The sequence below is a fragment of the Chelonoidis abingdonii genome, chromosome 9, assembly GCF_003597395.2.
Source record: "Chelonoidis abingdonii isolate Lonesome George chromosome 9, CheloAbing_2.0, whole genome shotgun sequence".
Taxonomy (NCBI): domain Eukaryota; kingdom Metazoa; phylum Chordata; order Testudines; family Testudinidae; genus Chelonoidis; species Chelonoidis abingdonii.
In genome coordinates, this window is record NC_133777.1 from 70,042,045 (window position 1) to 70,062,473 (window position 20,429).

Here is a 20,429-nt window from a genome sequence, read left to right on the forward strand (position 1 = left end):
CAGAGCCAAGTTTCCAGTCTACTGTTGAAGGATTCTTTCCAGAAGTATTGATTTAAATAAACAAACGTTAAGAGACAATGGCTTACATGCCAGTGGTTAAGATGGTTTGAAGCTTTCTGGAAAAGCAGACAATACAGCACACTAGTACAGATATGATTTAATGACTTACTTGTTAATTATAGGAATTGCAGATTGCAAATTGACACTAGATATAAAAGTAAGCATACTGGAAATGTCTAATCAGCATTTTTAAACCAGGTCATAGCTGACAAAATGGGCCACAACCTTAAGGTCTGAGAAGGGATAAGAGCATTGAAGGAATAGAGAATTGTGTACCTCATTCTGCAAATGAAGGAACGTCTTGATCCCATGCACATCCTCATTGAGGACTGCTGACCTTCCTTCTTTACTGTTCCAGTCTTCAAGTCCAAAATTCGCCCTAGAAAAACCAAGGAGAGCAATTCATGATCTTGTCATTTGCCTGCTAAGAACTGACACAAATTAATTTTACATGGGTCCCCAAACGGCCATGTGATAGATACAAAATTCTGGAAAATTATTAACACAATGTGGAAATGAACCAGCGATATGGATATGAAATGCTTCATATAGCATCAAGCGAGGCCCTCTTCCCTCCAAGTTTTTTCAGTGAGAACAGTATCTTTCACTAACACAGGTTATACAACTTTAACAGAAAGCTGTTTTTTAAAAATCAACATTTTGTTTTAGTATAGTGAAGCAACAAACCTAGTTAGTGTAAAGATGCAGCTCTGTTGGCATTAAAATGAACGGAAAACCTAGAATATAAAAAAGTCTCCCCATAATACACAATGACTTCGTTTGGAAATAAGTTTATTGCCACAAATTAAGCCCTGAAATTACTGTCAGCTATTTAGATCTACAGAATTATTTTATTCCCACGGGGAACAGGAATTAATTGAAGACATGCACATCTGTGAATGGGAGTAAAATCTTTACAAAAAACACTTTAAAATTGAACATTTAAAGAACAGAACTAAGTAGCAAAGAGCATTCCCTATTGACTAGCAAGGTACATTAAAGGTTTTTGGTGATGTAGGAATGTTATTCTTACTAACCAAAGGCTGGATTGTGCCTTCACAGCCTGGAGCAAGGGGTAGGATGTAAACCACACTAGCCCAGATGTACTCCTAGGAGACACTGTTATTTGGAGACACCCCACTAAGGCACAATTCCCCTGGGGTACAGGAGAATGGTGGTCATTTGATGCAGGTCTATGCTACCAGCAAGTTATGACACCATCTCCCTCAGCTCAGCTGTGCTGGCCAATGTGCGAGAGCAGTGGTTCTCGAACTTTTTTTTAATGGTGACCCCATTCACATAGCAAGCCCTTGAGTGCGACCCACCTTAAATATTCACCTCTACCCCGATATAACGTGACCAAATATAATGTGAATTCAGATATAACGTGGTAAAGCAGCACTCCAGAGGGGGCAGGGCTGCACACTCTGGCAGATCAAAGGAAGTTCGATAAAGCGCAGTTTCACCTGTAACGCAGAAAGATTTTTTGGCTCCCAAAGACAGCATTATATCGGGGCAGAGGTGTATAAAAAAGTGTTTTTAATTTGTAACACGATTATAAATGCTGAAGGTAAAGCGGGATTTGGGGTGGAGATTGACAGTTCGTAACCCTCAATGTAATAACCTCGCGACCCCTCATGGGGTACCAGCCTCCACTCTTCACAGTCCAGGTTGCTTGCAGAGGGATTTAAGCGGGGAGAGTCACTCACTTCTCCATTCTTCCTGCATTGGTCTGTTTTCCAAACCACAGTCTAGCGCCCCAAATTAATAATTAAAGTTTAGAGGGAAAAAAATCACTTGACGAGTCAAGTTGATTCACAGATAAAAGTAACAATACAAGAAAGCACAGATAATTAATTTTAGATAGAGAACATGTGAATACGAGACCAATTTTCCATCCATTTGATCAGACAAATCAAATTAAGCGACTTTAGGATTTTTTTTCTTTTATAGCAAATCACTTCCCTGTAAGTGGAAAGGAGGAGAAAAGTTGCTTTCAAGGAAAAAATATTTTTAAACTGAAATAGCCAATATAAATGCCTGAAGTGAAGCTTTTCATAAAAGCCAGGAATAAAAATGCTTTTCAAAAAAGTAATAGAAATATTTCTGTTTTTATCACTAAGCAGCAGATCAAAAATATATAAGCAACCTCTACAATACTAGATGGCTACTAAGTTTAAAATTGCCCACGTGTGTTCCTTTGGCACTGAACGCTTCGACACAGCATGCTACCAGAAAGTCACAATTTTAAGAGTAGTGTTTCACTTTGTAATGTCTTAAGAAGATGACAGATAATATTTAATGGGCCAGATCGTGCCGACTTACACCCCATGTAACCTCAGTGATACGCATGGGAGTGAGTCAGAAAATTATTTTGAGCAATAGATATTATGACACAGCTCTCAAGCAGCTTGTTTCAATTATCACTCAAATGTTTATAGTTGGACCAAAACAACTTATTTATTATTAGCATTTATGAATAAATGTTTAATATTAAAATACAGGGGAAGGGGGTGGGGCTAATATTAAACAAACAGATAAAGGGCCAAGTTTTCACCTGATCTTCAACTAGTTTCCAAAATTGTGCTCATGAATATAGGCTCTTTGGGGCAAGAACTGTGTCCTACAGGACTGGGTCCTCTACGCACTGCTGTAATACAAATAAAATAATAATCATTATAACGATGTTAGGGTTGCAGAGTATGCATGACTGTAAACTGGGCAGATGCCTCACTACCCAGCCTGCATGTACCAGTGTGTTTGTACACACAAGCAGTGGTGCAGGAACGTCTGCGGACACAAGTTTAGAGGCGAGTTTTAAAAACATGAACTATGTAGCATTTGGAGCCCCTGTGTACTATATATGTTGACATTCCTTCTCACACACCCCATTAGGAAAACTATAAGAGGGAGATCCTGATTTCTAATAGTGCCAATTAAGATACATGCATCTCAGATTGCCACTGATGTAAACCTAAGACTGTAAAAGAGGCTGAGATAGAATGATGTGTGTGGCAAAGCACTAGGGGAAATAAAAACAGGCTTTCACCCTTTACCTGCACTCCTAATGCGGTCCGGAAAGCCGTAAAATCCTGATCTAATGCTGTATCACAATGTCTGTCATGATATTTTATCAGTGTGGTGATGCAGGACTGCATTAACATAACATCATCAGGTACCGATGCCACATTACAGCCTCATTCCACCCCCACCTCCCTCACCACTCCATTCCTGACTACGTGGATTGCTCCATTCCTAACTGCATGGGGTTAAGAAATGAGGGCCTGGCATTTTTAACCCTGTTGGATCCAGTTGCTTGGCATTCCCCACTTTGTCTGGCACACACTCATCAGGCAGTTTGGGCAGATCACTAGTCACTGTTGCTCCTCTTGGGAGCAAGTACCTATCAGAAGTGTGAATCTCCTATAGAGTCACATGTAGGGCTCGGAAGATCTGCTCACGACTCGAGGATCAGTGACACAGATGGCCATCTCCTTTATCATCTCCAGAACTACAGTTCGTTACAGCTGCTCATGTGGTGCATCCTGGAGTATGCCAAATTACAATCAAGCTCAGAGCAAATAAATCACAGCTGCATGCCATACGAGCAGCTAAGCTCCATATTCTGATGATAATTCTGTCATAAGCTCATAAAATATTCATCCTTCTGAATCTGTTACACTAATACCGTTTTCCCGGTGATATATGCTCATTTAGAATCTCTCCAAAGGAAACACATGTAAAACACACATTTGATTCTGATGCCGGTAATAATATCCTGATTAATAAGAAAGTTTTGCAGAATAGTAATACAAATGACTGTAATATTATACTATACACATTATGTGTATCTTCTCTTTTTTTTCTAGTATATACTGTAGATCAGTCTTAAGAAAAAGGGTCCAGTACAGGTGACACATCAAAGTTACTATCTGGATCACTAGTCAGTTTTTGCAGCAAACTGATTATTTTGTGTGTAGTTTATTTTAGTTTGAAAAATAAATCCTTTCCCTGCTCCAGATCTAGCAAGCACAGTGCCCATTTCCCATCCGCAACACTGCTCTGAATGACACTTGGGCCTCAACATCATTATAGTATTTGCAGAGCTTAAATTATACTGTCTGTAGTTTGCTTTGCAGAGAAAGAGTGAATGAAAAATTGAGCAGAATACACATAGAAGCTAACATATAAACTGCTTGGATTTGGACATAATTGATAACTTATTGAAAGTTCCCCATTACAGTTCAAATTCAAAATGCAGCACTGCTTAAACCAATGTGAGGCAAACTTGCAGCCAAACCAGGACTGCTCACTTAGGATGCAGCTGCAACTTATCACCAAGCAGGGCCTGAGTAAGATGGCCCGAGGCTCAGGTATTTCCACAATCCCAGCACAATTTCAGATCAGCCTGATCAACAGTGCTACCTGGCTAGGAACTCACAGGGCACCATACTCCAGAGATTCCCAAACTGCTCCTGCTCCCTCCCCAGCTTTGTCTGAGCCCAACCCCAGTATTTTCTGTGCTCTGCATTAACCTCGCTCCAGACTTGCCTCCATCTCCTGATCCACCTCAAACCCTCGGGCTCTGACTCTCCAGTTTTGACCTTCCGTGTATCTGGACTCTGGCTTTGATATCAATCTTGTTTGTCTTTGGACTCTGACCATCTGCCTTCGACCCCTGGCCTGCAGCTGGACTCTGGCTACAGTTCTGATTCTGGTTTGGCTATGGACTCTGAACTCGGTATTGACCCTGGCCTGTCCCTGGATCTCGATTCCAGGACCAATCCTACGCCTGAGACCCAAGCTCCAAACACTAGGCCTGATTATCAGAGGCCGTGCTTGACAACCAACAATAAATCACCAGTCCCCTGAAAGGTGAACCACAATACAATCCAGGCTCCTGATGTCAGTTGCTATTGCTGTTAGTCAATAAGTATAATGAGAGACAGATTCAGAAGATGAATTATCTGTGTAAAGTCAGAAAGAGCCATGCAAGGATCTCACCACTAATAAGAATGGCAAGTAACCAATCCAAAGCAGTGATGATACAGGCCACAGATGCTCCTATACGGTGACAAATTTTCAAACAGATTCTAAAAATGTTCCCATAATGATCACACGTGCATCTGTACACAAGTACAAAACCCTGACCCTTGCATGTGCAAATGGGCATTTGTGTATATACCAGCCCATTTGTCATTTTGAGACTCAAATCCTTTTTTCATAACAGAATTTTGAGATGGACCTATGCCACAAAGTTCAGACCCAAGTCTGGAGTTTCTCAATGTTCATGGGGTTCCAAGCTGAGATTTTGGCTCAAGCCTTTCTTTATGCAATAGCTGCAGACCTTTCAAAAATTTGGCCCTTTGAGTTTAAACATTGCATGCTAAATTTTATAAGCGGATAATCAGACACAGTCTAGGCTTTCTTACTTTTTTCCCATTCTTTCTTTGGTGTATTTGATTCCCACTAGAGAAAGAGAGAGACAAGGTGGTTGAGGTAATATATTTTATTAGACCAACTTCTGTTTAAGAGAGAGAGATAAGATTCCCACTAGACAGCTTAACCTAATTTCTAATTCTATAGCAAGCTCTTTTTCTCTGTTTGATTCCTAGATCCTATGGTGTCTCTTTCTAAAGGCAGTAATTTAAGGACAAAAAAGCATGGTATGGCAGGGTAGAAGGTTACAGCTCTACTTCTTCAGGAATCCTCCCTACAGAGTCTCCTTCAAGTCCAGTTTCCTTCCAAATGCCCTTCTTCCCAAAGATAATTTTATCACCATCAGACATTATTTTCACAATGACCAGCTGAGTGACTGGGGTCTGCTGCATGGCACTGTAATACGCCTCTTGAGAAACAAAAAACCGCCTCTTCTCTAAGCCTGGAGAGACTTCCCCAGCAATGTATGTAATGAGACTTTCTACCTAACTCTGAAACATCAGAGATAGGCTGATACCAGAGGCAGAATCTTGGACTTCATAGAACAATAGTCTGATCTGGTATAGTAAATCTTACACTAAAAGCAAATATCAAGCTTCACGCAGTAGGCCATGGAGTCTCATTTTTAAAGGACAAAGTTAGCTTTTTTACAATTAATCTCAGCCCCTTTATTTTCTAAATATTCTTACTTTCCCCCTGTTAAGATAAAATAGATGACAAAATTAAAAGTTTGGGTTGGCCAACATAACAAAAGACGACTTTGTGCTTCTTGAAAATACTCCACATGCTGATCGGGGAAGACAAATAAAACACAGGAATACTGCACCAAAAGAATCCTTATGAAAACCAAAAATATCTTTATTGTGGTATAATAAAAAGGAGCAAACCAGGACAGAGATGCAGGAAAACAAGAGGAAATGATTAACAATGAAAGCAAACTAATGGTCAAGTGACTGATGCTATCTGATGTGGTTCCAAATATAAGCTGACCACTGAATTTAAGGGTCACTAGACAAAAAAGTGCGAGTTACTAGACTTTTAATACTTTTAAAAGGTAACAGAGCCAATCTTAAAAATGATGTGCATGGAGAGTAGATTCAAACAAAACTTCTAGCTGCAACTCTACCATGCTAAACAGCAATGGCCAGAAAGGATTGATAATTAATTAATTCATTCATTATTATTATTATATTTGTATTGCAGCAGCACACTGGGCCCCAATTGTGAAGAAGGGCCTTGTTGTGCTAGGCATTGTACAAATGATGCTCCCTACTCCAAAGAGCTTACAATCTAAGTACATTCTTGGGAGAATTTCAAGAGCACAATACAAAATGAAGTGCACGTTATATCTTCCCCATGGATCCTCAGTGTTTCCAAACTGGCCTAAGAGTAATATTTTCCTAATGTAAACGGGAAGACAAACTCAATACTTTGTGATGCTCCTTCCTCCCTGGAACCCGTATTTTATTTAACAGATACACAGCCATGTGCACATGAAATGGGATGGTCTGTTAGAAAAATGTCACCTTCACATCAGTTGCGCTCCTGAAATTAGTGTGTTATTTAATATTTGTATGCAGGTAACATTCACCATATGCTAGGTACTGTCTGCGCACATGCACAAGGACACAGGATCTACCCTATCTTACAATCTAAGGCCTCAATCTTCCAGGTGACAGTGCACAGGCTGATTGTTGCACTCACAAGGAGCTCCGCAGACTTAAATGGGGTTTGCTGTGGATGCAGCACAGAGTCTGCATGCTGTCCATTGCGGGATAGGGCCCTCGGAAGACCAATAAGAAAGCAAACAAGTTCACTCTTAAACATCCGAATATGAAAGTTATACAAATATCAGCAGTACCTGTTGTTATATTACAATGATAAAAATACAATTAATAAAATAAATCCAAGAAAAATGTTCATCTCTGTTCCTCATTGAGAAGAAAAGACATATAACACTGTACAATTAAGAAGAGCAACAGCATTTTTACTCCAGGCTACGCACTCAAAGATTGGGGTGAATTTTAGACTAGCCCAAGTTTTACACAGCCACATAACTGTCTGTATTGTACACAAATACCAATGTCATGGCATAGATCTCTCAGGCACAGCCTCGCTAATCTTCTGTTCCTTATGCCACCACCCCTTTATGCTCCCTCTTTAGCTGGCATCCCCTTCTCTCTCTACTCTGTGACAAAACTACATGAATTCTTGATTATGTTTAAAATATATTGTGGTGAGGGGGCATGAAAAACATGCCACTTCAACACCCACTGGAATATGACAAGCTGAAGAGATAGAGAGCGCGCGCGCGCTAAGCTTTCATGCTTGACTTCCTCACTGCAAAATTCTGCCAAGCACAACTTCTGCAAGATGAGAGTGGCACTCTTTGAAATATCCACTTTCCATTGCTTCAGACATACCATGTACATGATGTAGCACCGCTAGTGTTCTGTGCATCACGTCATTAATGTATCATGCAGAACAGATGGGCTTGATGGTTTTTGCATATTTAAAATATACAGAATCTTTATTTTGTATCGAGTTTTAAAAAAAATTCACATTTTTAATTCAGAGAAAAAAAGAGGTTCTGGTTAGCACAATGGGTGCAGGTTCAAATTCTAGCTTAGATTATGAGTAAAATGAGTTTAATGGGACAGCCTCATTCCATGTTTGCATTTGGCCACCATAACTAGCATGAATAAAATCCCTGCTTCAGAAAGGACCAGAAATTCAACAGTGAAGGTGGTGAGGTGAGAGAGGGATGGGTTGATTCAGGTCAGCCCTGAAGTATATCGGGGTAGGGGAGCGGGAGAGGAGGAGAGGAGAGAACTTGACTGGCGTAATGCCTGACTTCTGCCAATGCTATTACTTTCTCATTTTCCTGAGGATTAAATGAGTACACAAACGAAAAAAAGAAGATGAAAAGTTATAGCTAGTGAAAAGTGTTAGGTGCAAGGACCATAGGATTGTGTGTTTAACATAAAAATTCTCATCCCAATAAATACAAATGCAAAATGAATCAACTTTCTTCAGACTGTAACAAATCTGTGACCACCTATGACTGCACAGCTGTCACAGTACAGCAAGCCATGGCAACTCAGAACTACATGCGGGCAGCACAGATAGAACTCAGATCCTTCTGCTTCAGAATCAGAGGTTCCTACTACATAAGTGAGAATCTTCTTCAGCTGTGAGCAGTATAGGGCCTGTGAAACAGCTTAAACAGTTCTAGTTTTGTCCAGCAGAATGCAATGACAGAGGTGCACACAGTATATTACTGAGAACTTATGATTATGTACAATGTGAGTTTCTATGACTGCAGATAATAGTTCCCAATAGCCTAACACAGCGTTTCCCAAAGTTGGGATGCCGCTTGTGTAGGGAAAGCCCCTGGCAGGCCGAACCGGTTTGTTTACCTGCCCCGTCTGCAAGTCCTGCTGATCGCGGCTCCCACTGGCCGCGGTTCGCAGCTCCAGGCCAATCGGAGCCGCCGGAAGCGGTGGCCAGTACATAGCCTTGACCTGCACCACTTCCTGCAGCTCCCATTGGCCTGAAGCAGCGAACCACAGCCAGAGGGAGCCACGATCAGCCGGACCCGCGGACAGGGCAGGTAATCAAACCAGCCCGGCCCACCAGGGGCTTTCCCTACACAAGCAGAGTCCCAAGTTTGGGAAACACTGGCCTAACATATTATGGTTTACAAGAAGTCCTGATGAATTATAGCCATACTCATACACAATAGCACAAGGAAATATATACGCTCACTACTTGATATATAAAGAATACAGGTTGTACTGTTGATTTATTTTTCTTCACAACTATGCATATAATATCTTAATGAATAAGTGGAGCAACTGTAACCTGTTAACTCCAAATAAGTGAAAAGAAATCTCACCTTATCAAACGTCCACGCTATTAAACATGCTATTTAGAATGAGCATATATTCTATACCGTGGTTTTCAAAGTGTGGGTTGCGACTCAGCACTGGGTCATGGAATGTAAGACACTGGGTCTCAGCGGCTCTGGCCAGCACCACCGACTGGACCGTTAAAAGTCCTGTTGGGGGTGCTGCCCAGTTAAAACAGGTTAGTCCCTACCTGTTCCAACACTGCACTGCATCCCAGAAGTGGCCAGCAGCAGGTCCGACTCCTAGACGGGGAATGGGGGGGGGAGGTTGGCGGCTCCACGAGCTGCCTCCGCCCCGAGCACTAGCTCCACACTCCCATTGGACGGATCCCAGCCAATGGGAGTTGGAGGGGCAGTGCCTGCATGCTTCCACCTAGAAGACAAACCTGCTGCTAGCCACTTTGGGGGCGCAGCATGGTCCGCAGTGCCAGGCCTGCCGCTGCACCCCAGCTGCGCCACTGACCTGAAGCCGCCAGAGGAAAGCCCGCGCCCCAACCCAGTGCCCCAGCCCTGAGCCCCCTCCAACCCTCTGAACCCTTCATTCCCGGCCCCATCCCTAAGCCCTCACCCCTGCACCCCAACCCGTCATCCCGAGCACTGAGCCCCTCCCATACCCCAAAACCCTCATCCCCAGCTCCATTGGGTTGCGAGCATCAACAATTTTCTTTAACTGGGTAGCCAGAAAAAAAAGTTTTAAAAGCACTGTTCTATACTGCACATTTCCTCTGTACTAATTAAAAATTCCTCAACTATCTATCACTTCATGACGGACAATGTAAATAAATGCAAGCCAGCAAAAGCTGGCTCCCTTCAGGGCTCAGTTCTCAGTGGAATTATTTAAAGCTCTGTATTGGTGTTAACGTTTACTGCATTAAACTGTGACAGATGTTGTATAAGCATTAATGTCATGCTATCACATTCTTACAACAGAATGAAGTGTGGATTCATATCAACAGCAATTAAAAGCAAAAAAAATAAAAAGGAATATGACTGAAATGTAGTGGTTTTTGTGAATTTTTCTTTCCTCTATTGGCAAGAGGAAGAGCTGAGCTGTGGCAAAGGAATTGTATGGATTTTTTTAAATGAAGTAAAACAGCCCATTTTGCAGATGTTTTCCTCATTTAACTTCTTACAAAGCTCATAAGGCCAAAAGGTCTCCATTATGTCTGCCCTCATATTTGACTAATCAGCCTGCATCATGTAATCCTCCACAACGTAGGGCAAACGTGCATCACCACAATGAAATTCAAAAGGCAACTATGTGGGCTTTGAGTCTTGCAACTGGGTTATTTTTAAAAGGCTAGTTTTAGATATCACACGTGAGCTTCGCTGCAGATAAAGCCTGCCAAAACTGAAAAGGCAACAAGTAAATGATTCAAATCACATGTTTAAAGCTAATTAGGTTAAAAAATAACAAAAAGGAGAATAAAGATGTATTCTCAAAACTCCCACTTACGTAATGATCATATGATTTATGCAGGAAGAATAAAAGCTATGCTAAGCAGTATATTGGTGTGAGCTTGAACAAGTAATTTAAACTCTCGAAGGCTCAGTCCCCCATTTGTAAAAATGGGATCGTAATCCTTCCTTTTCCTTCTCTTTGTCTGTTGTGGCTATTTAACCTGTAAACTCTTTGGGTCATGAACTGAATCTTACTAAAGGTTTGTACAGCTCTTACCAAAATGATCTCCTGATCTCAGTAGATATCAGGTTAATCCGCTGGCGGGCCATGAGACAGTTTGTTTACACTGATCGCCCGCAGGCACGGCCGCCCGCAGTTCCCAGTGGCCGCAGTTTGCCGTTCCTGGCCCATGGCAGCTGGGGGAAGCGGCACAGGCTGCAGGGACATGCTGGCCGCCACTTCCCACAGCTCCCATTGGCCAGGAACAGTGAACCATGGTCACTGGGAACTGCGGGAGGCCACACCAATGTAAACAAACTGTCTCACCGTCCGCCAGCAGATCACCCTGACTGGCCGCGTGCGGCATGTGGATTGCCCAACACTGCTCTAGGTACTACCACAATATAAATAAATAATAACAGGGATTAATAATTCCGTCTCCCCTATACAAAATGAGGTGGGCAGTTGTGCTGTGTGTTCTGTTACAGCTTCCAAATGAATTTCATGGAAAGCCCAAGTAGGAGAAAGTTACAATAGCCCAGCCTGTAGGTGAGCAAGGCATGAATGACTGTAGGTCCACATTAGAGAGAAGACAGACTTTCCAGAGCTGGAGATGGAACCCAAAACCCAGAGATGGAAACGGCTACTCCAAAATGCTCTCTCAACACAGAATTCCATGTTGGGAGAACACTCCAAAATAACTTTATAAAACTATTGTAACTCACACATTAAGTGAAATATATTAAAACCTAAACCAAAGAACAAGATGTGAACCACACTCAGTTTTATGAACTGCATGGGCATTCCTACACCAACAAACAATAATCGCTTAATATGAATGCTATCTACCTCCATTAAAATTATCTGCCTGCTTAAAGGTCTCTTGAGAAACACTGCTGTTAAATGAGCTCGTTTCCTGATGCTGCTTTTATTAGGTCGTCAAGATCATGTCATAAGTAATTTCCCTGGCTGCAGGGTTTTCACAGGTTTTAATTCTATTAAATAAAATAAAGTATAATCTGGTACCAGAATTTATCTGTGGTTTCTCTGTCAACATAAGTCAAGTTTAGATTTAACACCCTCTAATGATTTCCAAACTAGTTGCTGGGGGACACCAAGCCACAACCAAGGAAGGAGCACGCTAGTAGGTTCTGCTGTACAGTGGCATTTGTTTTCCATCAAAAAAATTCAGAACAAGTGAAGTCTGACAGAGCACACAGTAGTACAGGATGGTGAGAGGAGAATCTGCTATGAATGCTCACTGTTCTTTCAGTCGCGCCTTTGGCAGCTAGGAAATAATTACTAGTAAAGGAGAGTTTCCACAAGAACCAATGCTACACCAGCTCCATGCATAGAATTCCCTTTAAAGTGCATGCAAAGCAACTGCAGCACCAGACCCTGCAGCATCAGACTCACACAGGATGTTATTTCTGTTGTTTCCATTTAAATAACATAAACTTCAGTTTGCCCTTTCTATTGCAAATCTCTCTTTAAAATGCCTCTGCATTACTGAAGTGTTATTACTCCCACTTTATCTGAAGGTTGATCTTACATGCGGTGAAAGATTGGACAGCTATAGTCAACTTTTCAGATGTGAAGTCTGTGGCAAATTTAAGTGGACACTTAAGACAAACTGTTTTGGCCCTGATCCTACTCTCACTTACACTGTAACTCATCTGATGCCAGTGGAATTACACTGGTGCAAGAGGAAAATCAGGCTCTATTTTTTATGTTATTCGTTCCTCATGAATCAAGTTTAGAAGCTCTCTTTTTTTTTTTTTAAACTAATCCACAGAAAGCGTAAGGTAACAGTGTCTCCCCTTCAGTCTTACTATTTGCCATTTGTCGTCAAGATGTAATGCGTCTAGCTTGTGTTTCATTCTTGTGAGAGTAGTCTCACTCTGTGCACTACAAGAGAGCTGAATGGGTGGAACTTAGAAATGGACTCTATTTCTTATGCATTTTCTGTTAAGCTTAGTGAAATAATCTCCCAATTTAAAATGCTGCTTGTTTTTCTAGTCTGCCTCTAGATAGTTTTTATACTTTACATAGCATCACAGAAAAGTGGGGCTGGAAGGGATCTCAAGAGGTCACCCAGTCTAGCCCCCTGAGCTGGGACAGGACCAAGTACAGCTAAACCATCCCTGGCAGGTGTTTGTCTAACTTGTTCTTAAAAACCCACCAATCATGGGGATTCTATAACCTCCCTTTGAAGCCTATTCCAGAGTTTAACTACCCTTATAGGTAGAAAATGTTTCCTAAAATCTAACCTAAGTCTTCCCTGAAGTAGAGTAAACTGATTACTTCTTATTCTCCATGTTCACTGATGGTAGGACAACAGATACGGTCCTCTTTATAAAAGTCCTTAACATAGTTGAAGATTTATCACATCCCCACTCAGGCTTCTTTATTTAAGACTAAACATGCCTAATTCTTTCAACCCTTCCTCCTAGGTCAGGTTTTCTAAACCTTTTATTATTATTATTTGCTCTCCTCTGGATGCTCTCTAATTTGTCCACATATTTCTTAAAATGTGGCATGCAAAACTGGACACGGTACTCAAGCTGACACTTCACCAGTGCCAAATAGAGCCGTCACATACAATAGGCCTGTTAACACACCCCAGAATTATATTAGCCTTTTTCAAAACTGCATCGCATTATTGGTTCATATTCAGTTTGTGATCCACGATAACCCCATTAGATACAACCTCCCAGTTTGATAGCAGATCACTGATAACTACTCTCTGGGTACAGTTTTTCAACCAGTGGTGCAACCATCTTATAGTAATTTCATCTAGAACACATTTCCCTAGTTTGCCTATGAGGATGTCACATGGGAATGTGTCAAAAGCCTTACTTATATCAAGATATATCATGTCTACAGCTCTTCCCAACTCCCATCCACTAGGCCAGTAATCCTGCTGAAGAAAGAACAAGGTTGGTCTGGCATGATTTGTTCTTGATAAATCCATGTTGGCTACTATTTATCACCCTATTATCCAACAGGAACAAAGGAAAATATATAGATCTTGGAAGCCTGATGTTGGGCTACACTTTGACTTGGCTTACCTGCCTGTGAAGGCATATGAGGGTGAGGCAGAACTCTCCCCATCACGTGCCCCTGTGCAGGATTCCATGTAGGAGTAAGTGGGTGTTATGTGCCTGCTATTTCCAGACCCCAATAAGGTATGTGGGAGTTTAGAGGAAAGGAGGGGAGTGGATGGAGCCTTGCCTCTCCTACCCCAGTACACGGGCTAGTGGGGAGATAGGTAGTGGCAGGGACCAGCAGCAAATAACTACTTCTCTGGAACAAGAGGAGAGTAGGGATGGAAAGGTGCCACACTGAGGCACTATTCCTTCGTGGGGCTGCTCCTGGGTTAGTGCACCAACGGGTCACGCCACACACAGAGCTTGTAGCATAATCAACATTGAAAAGGTACCAAACTGAAGTTAGTTTGAGAGAAAATTCCCCATTTTACAGGAAAGATCTCGAGTCCAACGTTCCACTTTCCCAATATCTGTGGAACACCATCGGAGAGCATAAAGGGTTTACAGAGGATTGAAGATGAGTTCTGCCATAAAGAGCTGAGAGGAGAACTTTGACTGCTTTATCTGTAATGTGTGAATGAAAAGTGAACTCAGATAGACATTTCTATTACATATTCATAAAACATTGGAAGTTTATAAAAAGGAGGAAAAAGATTGCCGAACTGTATATATTTCATCATGCCATGAACACAGTAAAGCAAAACAAAGTAGTCTGAGTAAATATTTAACAGCAAAAGCTGAAATTGATCCTCTTAAACATCTGTGATAACAGACAAATAGATCGCAATTTCCAAATAGCAAATTCACTGTGAATGTTACCAAGAAATAACAAGCAAACGATCCTTATGTTCACTTTTATATGAATAACCCCAACACCTTCTGAAAAATCATATTAAATGCATTTACTGGACACCTAGAATTATTAAAGTGCAATGCGACTCTCTCTGAGGACTCAGTTAAAGCTACTTCATCTAGCAACCTTTACATCCAAATGTCAGAAGTAGCAAAGTGATTGTGAAAATACAACTGATCATTATTTTTCCTCTCAGACTTGTAGCCCAATAGTGATATCACCTTGAACTGAAACCCATAGCAATGGGGATGACCACTATGTTTGTGTAGGAGTTATTTAATGAACAGATTTATCCACAGCTAATTTGTTCCAACATTTGGAATTTTATTTTTCCAGCAACAGCCCCAGAGACCAAAGCAACACAAAATTCTCTTCAAATAACTTAATGAGATCAAACAGTTCCTTGTTCCATACCTTTAAATTACAATAATTTGAAAAGTCAATTATTGTGGGGTCTCTTATCTTGGGGAGACCAGACTACCATCTTCTACATGGTGGTGATAACGTAGAATGTCCTACTGGTTTACAAGGAAATTAGAAACCTTTTTAAGTCTTCTTTCCTATACACCCAACACACAAAGCTAAATTCTATCCTGAGTTTCATCTCTGCAAGTTCACTGAGGTCAATGAGGCTAAATGGCAGTAACTGAAGGCAGAATTTTTAAAAGCTTTCTTGTACTGCTTGTTGCACCCTAGTCTAATCATAAAATGAGGCAGGTCTCACCTGTTAACTCTGCTGCTTGGACACCTGGGACAGCAAGCTGCTCTGAACAGCACCTGAAAATATTTAGGTTTGAGCTTCATTTTGCTAATGGTTTCTAAAGGGATATCCAAGAGCACAGATTTCTTGTTCTATGCTCTTGCCTAACCATACACAATCTGCTGTTCTCATTCATCTGCTTGAGATCACCATGGAAAGTGACAATGCCTCGTTTCTCTAGCCTAAACTTGAAAGCCTACCACTGAGCACAGTGAATCTGGAAGGCACTAACTCTGATACCCGAAACTAACCAAAGATGCGAATTCAAAGGCTATCTGCACCATAGCAACTTTCCTGCTGCAAGAACAAATAGTTCACAAAGCTGTAGGCAACTTTTTCACTGGCAGAGCAGCAATGGCAACTGCCGGGTGTGAATAGAAACTGTTGCTTTTAACATTCCTTTATTTATACAATATGCCACAAGGATCATAAAACCCACAAGCTTGCTGAAAAACAGGTATCACATGCTGATTTGGCAGTGTCGCTAGAATGAGCCAAATCTCCCCCAGATTTCACTGTTATAAATAGGATAAAACGTCTTGCCAGGATTGGACACTTCTACAGCAAAACCAGGCTGAAATCTGAATCCTCAGTGTTCACAGTAATCACTTTTGTAATTGCCCTCTGAGAGAATGTGGCGACTGTGCATTCCAACACAGTCCACATCCTGACCAGGAGGGGATGGCCTTAGTGTGTCAGCGTCTGCTCTTAAATACCTCAGTTCCCTGGAATCACAGGCTGGAATCTTGGCATGGCTGGCTCATCCCTTCATCTTTCCAAACAAGATAAACTGAGTACTGTACCTACAAGCAAGGGGGAGTTTTGAATGAGAATTTAAAGAGTTGAGGTTCCGACTGCTCTGCTTGGACATGAAAGATTTCGTGAAACTTTTCATAAGGAGAGTGTTTTTCTTTACGTAAGTTTCCCCTCCTCCTCCTTTTAGGCAGCATGCAATTAACCATTTAGCTGCCAGCATCCACTGCAGAGGAGGCTGCAGTTCACTGGTATTGTATAGAAATAGTTCATGAAGAATGATGGCTTTACTTCAGGGTAAAAAGCATTATGTAAATGTAAAAAATTCCAATTCATGATTAGTTATTGACTAAGTCTAGCTCTCCCTATCTGCCCACTGGCCAATATGGTCATTAGGTAGGGCCAGCCACCTTGCGATAAGGATCTATGATCCAAGTAGAGAGATCTGGATTTGATTCAACTCTCCATCACTTCCCAGGCTACAAAGCCTGGGAACCTTTCAAAGGTACATGGAGTCTCAGAGTTTCACAGTATACATAAAATAGTTCACAGGATCAAAAAGGGAAATAAGCCATTGCCCCTAGAAACAAGATTACACACTGCTAGCACTATACCACCTCTCTGGTATGGAACCAGCCCTGATAAACATGTACTCCACAGTACCAAATGCTACAGTAGAGATTCCTAAAGCAGCTTCACTACCGCTTTTGATTTAGCTGATTGTCTTACAATCTCTGCAATAGCATGTTTATCTGAACAGAACAGAACTTGGTTCCTTTAAGGCGTTTCCCTAACATGAATACGACACTTAAAAGCAGAAGGAAAGCTAGAAAAGCTTTATCTTTGGCCACAACAGATAAAACCCAAAAGGGAGGCCTTCTCCGGAGCCACTTCTGATTCCCATAACAACATTCAAAGAAGACATTCAAGGGCACCCACCATATTGCACTTTCTAGTGGAAAACTTTTTGCTTCCTCTGAATTTCAGGCATTGGAGTTTCTTTTTAGCAGGCTAGTTTGTATTGCCAAAGAATGAGAGCCAATTCTAAACTATCACTGGACCAAGAGAAGATTCTTTCCAGTTACGGTAGAAAATATCCTGTAAATTAAACTTTTTAAATGTGGTTTTCAGTGGATGTGTTCACAGAATTTCATTTTCATTTATCACTCATTATTTTTTATTATTATTGGCATGGTACCATGAGAGGGTAAACAAAATGAGATTTTCCAGCATGAAATTTTCAAACAGCTTCAAGGGGGCCTCGAGATGTACAACTCTACTCTTCTACAAGCAACTGAATAAGGGTCCCACCCAACTCCCCTTTAAGTAAGCAGGAGTCTCTCCATTGACATCAGTGGGAATTGGATCAAGTCAGAGTCTACAAACATGAGCATGCACAACATCCACATCTGCATTCACGTTGTTTGGGGAAAGGAAAATAGGTGTGCAAAGTCAGAGGACAAAGCAGGAAAGATGACATTAAGTAGAAAAAGGAGTGACATGAAGTCCTGACACAAGTTTTCAGAAAAAGACTTATTTGATCTAAAGAAGAACACAAAGACACGATGGTCCCCGTATATTTAGAAACACAAGATGGGTGAGGTAATATAACTTAAAGCTTAAACTTAAAAGCTAAATAATGGCAAAAATCAACAGAAGAATATTATTTGCCAGAAGGCCAACAGAGAGAAGGTAAGGTAAAGCTTAAACTTTACAGAAGCTGATCTATAAAAGATATTACCTCACCACCTTGTCTCTCCAAAAGAGAATACTTATTCCTGAATTTATCTCTCAGAGGTGTTATTTACTGTCCGTTGAGCACTGAGCATGTGTTCAGTATGGGACAAAACATCTTTCTTACCATCCCTCTGTTGGCATTCTAGCAAACAGTATTCTTCTATTGATTTTGCCACTATTAAACTTTTTTATTTTCACAGACAATCTGACTCGGTGTACAAACACCAGGACTACGTGCACATGCGCACGCAAACCTGTAACAGAATCCTTTGCATCTGGACATGAAATTTAATATGAATGCCTCAACTGAAGCCATCATCATATGGCAAATTTGCCATTCCAGAATCTGTAAGGCAGGTTCCCCAAGCCATACGTCCATCCCCCAAATAAACTTCCACAATACTAAAGAAATATTTTTGTGAAAAGCTGTCATTGAAAATACTTTAATTCTATAAAAGCACCATTTAGGTCAACTATAGCTAAAGGGTCTGTCATTGTTTCCATTATGAACCCCTACTTCTAGTTATAAAATCTAGCTATAAAAATTTGTGCCAAGATTAAACTTGGCACGAGTCCTCTGAGCAGAAGTTAAGTTAAAGTTAGCAACCAAATTCACTTAATCACCATTAAATCACATGAGTGCAAAAGTTTCTGGTTTTGATATTTTGTTTTCCTGCAACTCAAATCAATCATTCCTAAAATTAAATATTTCAAACCATTAGCTTGATTTTCATCTCACTTTCAGAAGGTTTTACAGCAATATACCTCCACTAACCTTAACAGAGTTTAATTCCTGATTTATACTAGTGAGAGATCAGAGTTAGGCCCCATTCATTCAGAATGAGGCTTAACTCAGTTTTTGTGTATTTTACCACCCACCTGCCAACCACCTTTTAAATCAAAACATTAGATCAGTTTAATATTTAATTCCAGCTTCTGATAATATAGTATCATTTTTCTCTGTAGAACTGATAATATATGCAAGATTGGATACGCAGCTGGGGTATGCAGCCAACTCAGGTGCTCATGATAGGAGTATGCTCAATTTTATCGGTATAGTTTTGCACACAAATATGGGAGAGATTGTCTTTTAGACAGGCGGTAAATTTAGTTCTAAAACAATTAAGTAGGATCACAGACTGCCCTTGATTCATTCTGAGACCACCTGGAAGTTATACGCTAACCTGATGCTACAACAAAGGGAGCTTGAAGTGTCGACAGAGAGCAGAAATCTTCCTTTACTTTTTCTTGGAAAAGATGTTACTGAACATGAACAACAGCTACTTTGCATCAAAACTTTTCTATATACCAAAGTGAGTGCTGATGAGGGAGTTACTTGGATTGAAAAGGACCGTTCCAAATCTCCTTTTAAGTTAAAACCAAGTGGAGGTTATATTAAATAGTCTTGGCGGAACATTGGCATCCAGTTTATTTTAAAATAAGTCTTGAATAGTTTGTAAAGGGGACCTGCCTCCTTTGTGAAACATAACACATAGTTCAGCATCTGATCTCCTAAAGTTAAAAACACCCAAACTTTAGACACCTAAGTTTTATTTTTCAAAAACAAAATGCCATTATTAGTATTTTTCTGATTTCCTCTCCCCTTCCTCTCTCCCAAGTTTGGAGCCAACTTTAGGAATAGGTGGCCAGGCTCCTCAGTCTACCCGCCCATACTCCCTCCAGCTATCCCCGGGAATCTAATATCGGAAGAGCTGTGAGGCACAAACTTCAGTGTTCATTCTGCGAAGCCAATGCACTTAACTTATCAGTTTGCATCCCTTTCAGGCCAAAACGCCCACCTTGGCACATTTCGCTAAAGAGACCAAAAAGAGGTATATGATTCGATAAATTCATCTATGTTAAACTGCCCTCAAAGAGGCAGTAATCTTGTCTCCATACAGATATTTTTAGACAGTAGTCCCCCTAGCGTTCAAGAACTTCAACGTGGCTTCTAGAGCAGGGGTGGGCAAACTACGGCCCGTGGGTCGCTTCCGGCCTGTCAGATGTTTTTATCCGGCCCTCAAGCGCCCGCTGGGGAGTGGGGTTGGGGATTTACCCCGCTCTGCCCACCCGGCACTCATTTCCCTTGATGAGCACCATCTTCTGGTATACAGAGGCACACTGTGCAAGCGTACCTTCACCGCTCTGTTTCCAGGATTGTAACCCTACCCCTATGTGGCAGCTGTCCTTCACACACAATGCAGCAGTGCCCCCAATCCCCTTCTGGTCTCCTACGACTCCACCCT

At 41.2% G+C, this 20,429-nt stretch overlaps 1 protein-coding gene across 1 annotated transcript in view; it reads right to left on the minus strand.

Moving 5' to 3' along the window:
• The window catches only part of ARNT2 (aryl hydrocarbon receptor nuclear translocator 2), a 139,628-nt gene that overhangs the window by 63,571 nt on the left and 55,628 nt on the right, over nt 1-20,429 (minus strand). Inside the window, 1 exon segment of the mRNA XM_032771883.2 lies at nt 337-439. Coding sequence (XP_032627774.1) covers nt 337-439 — 103 coding nt within the window.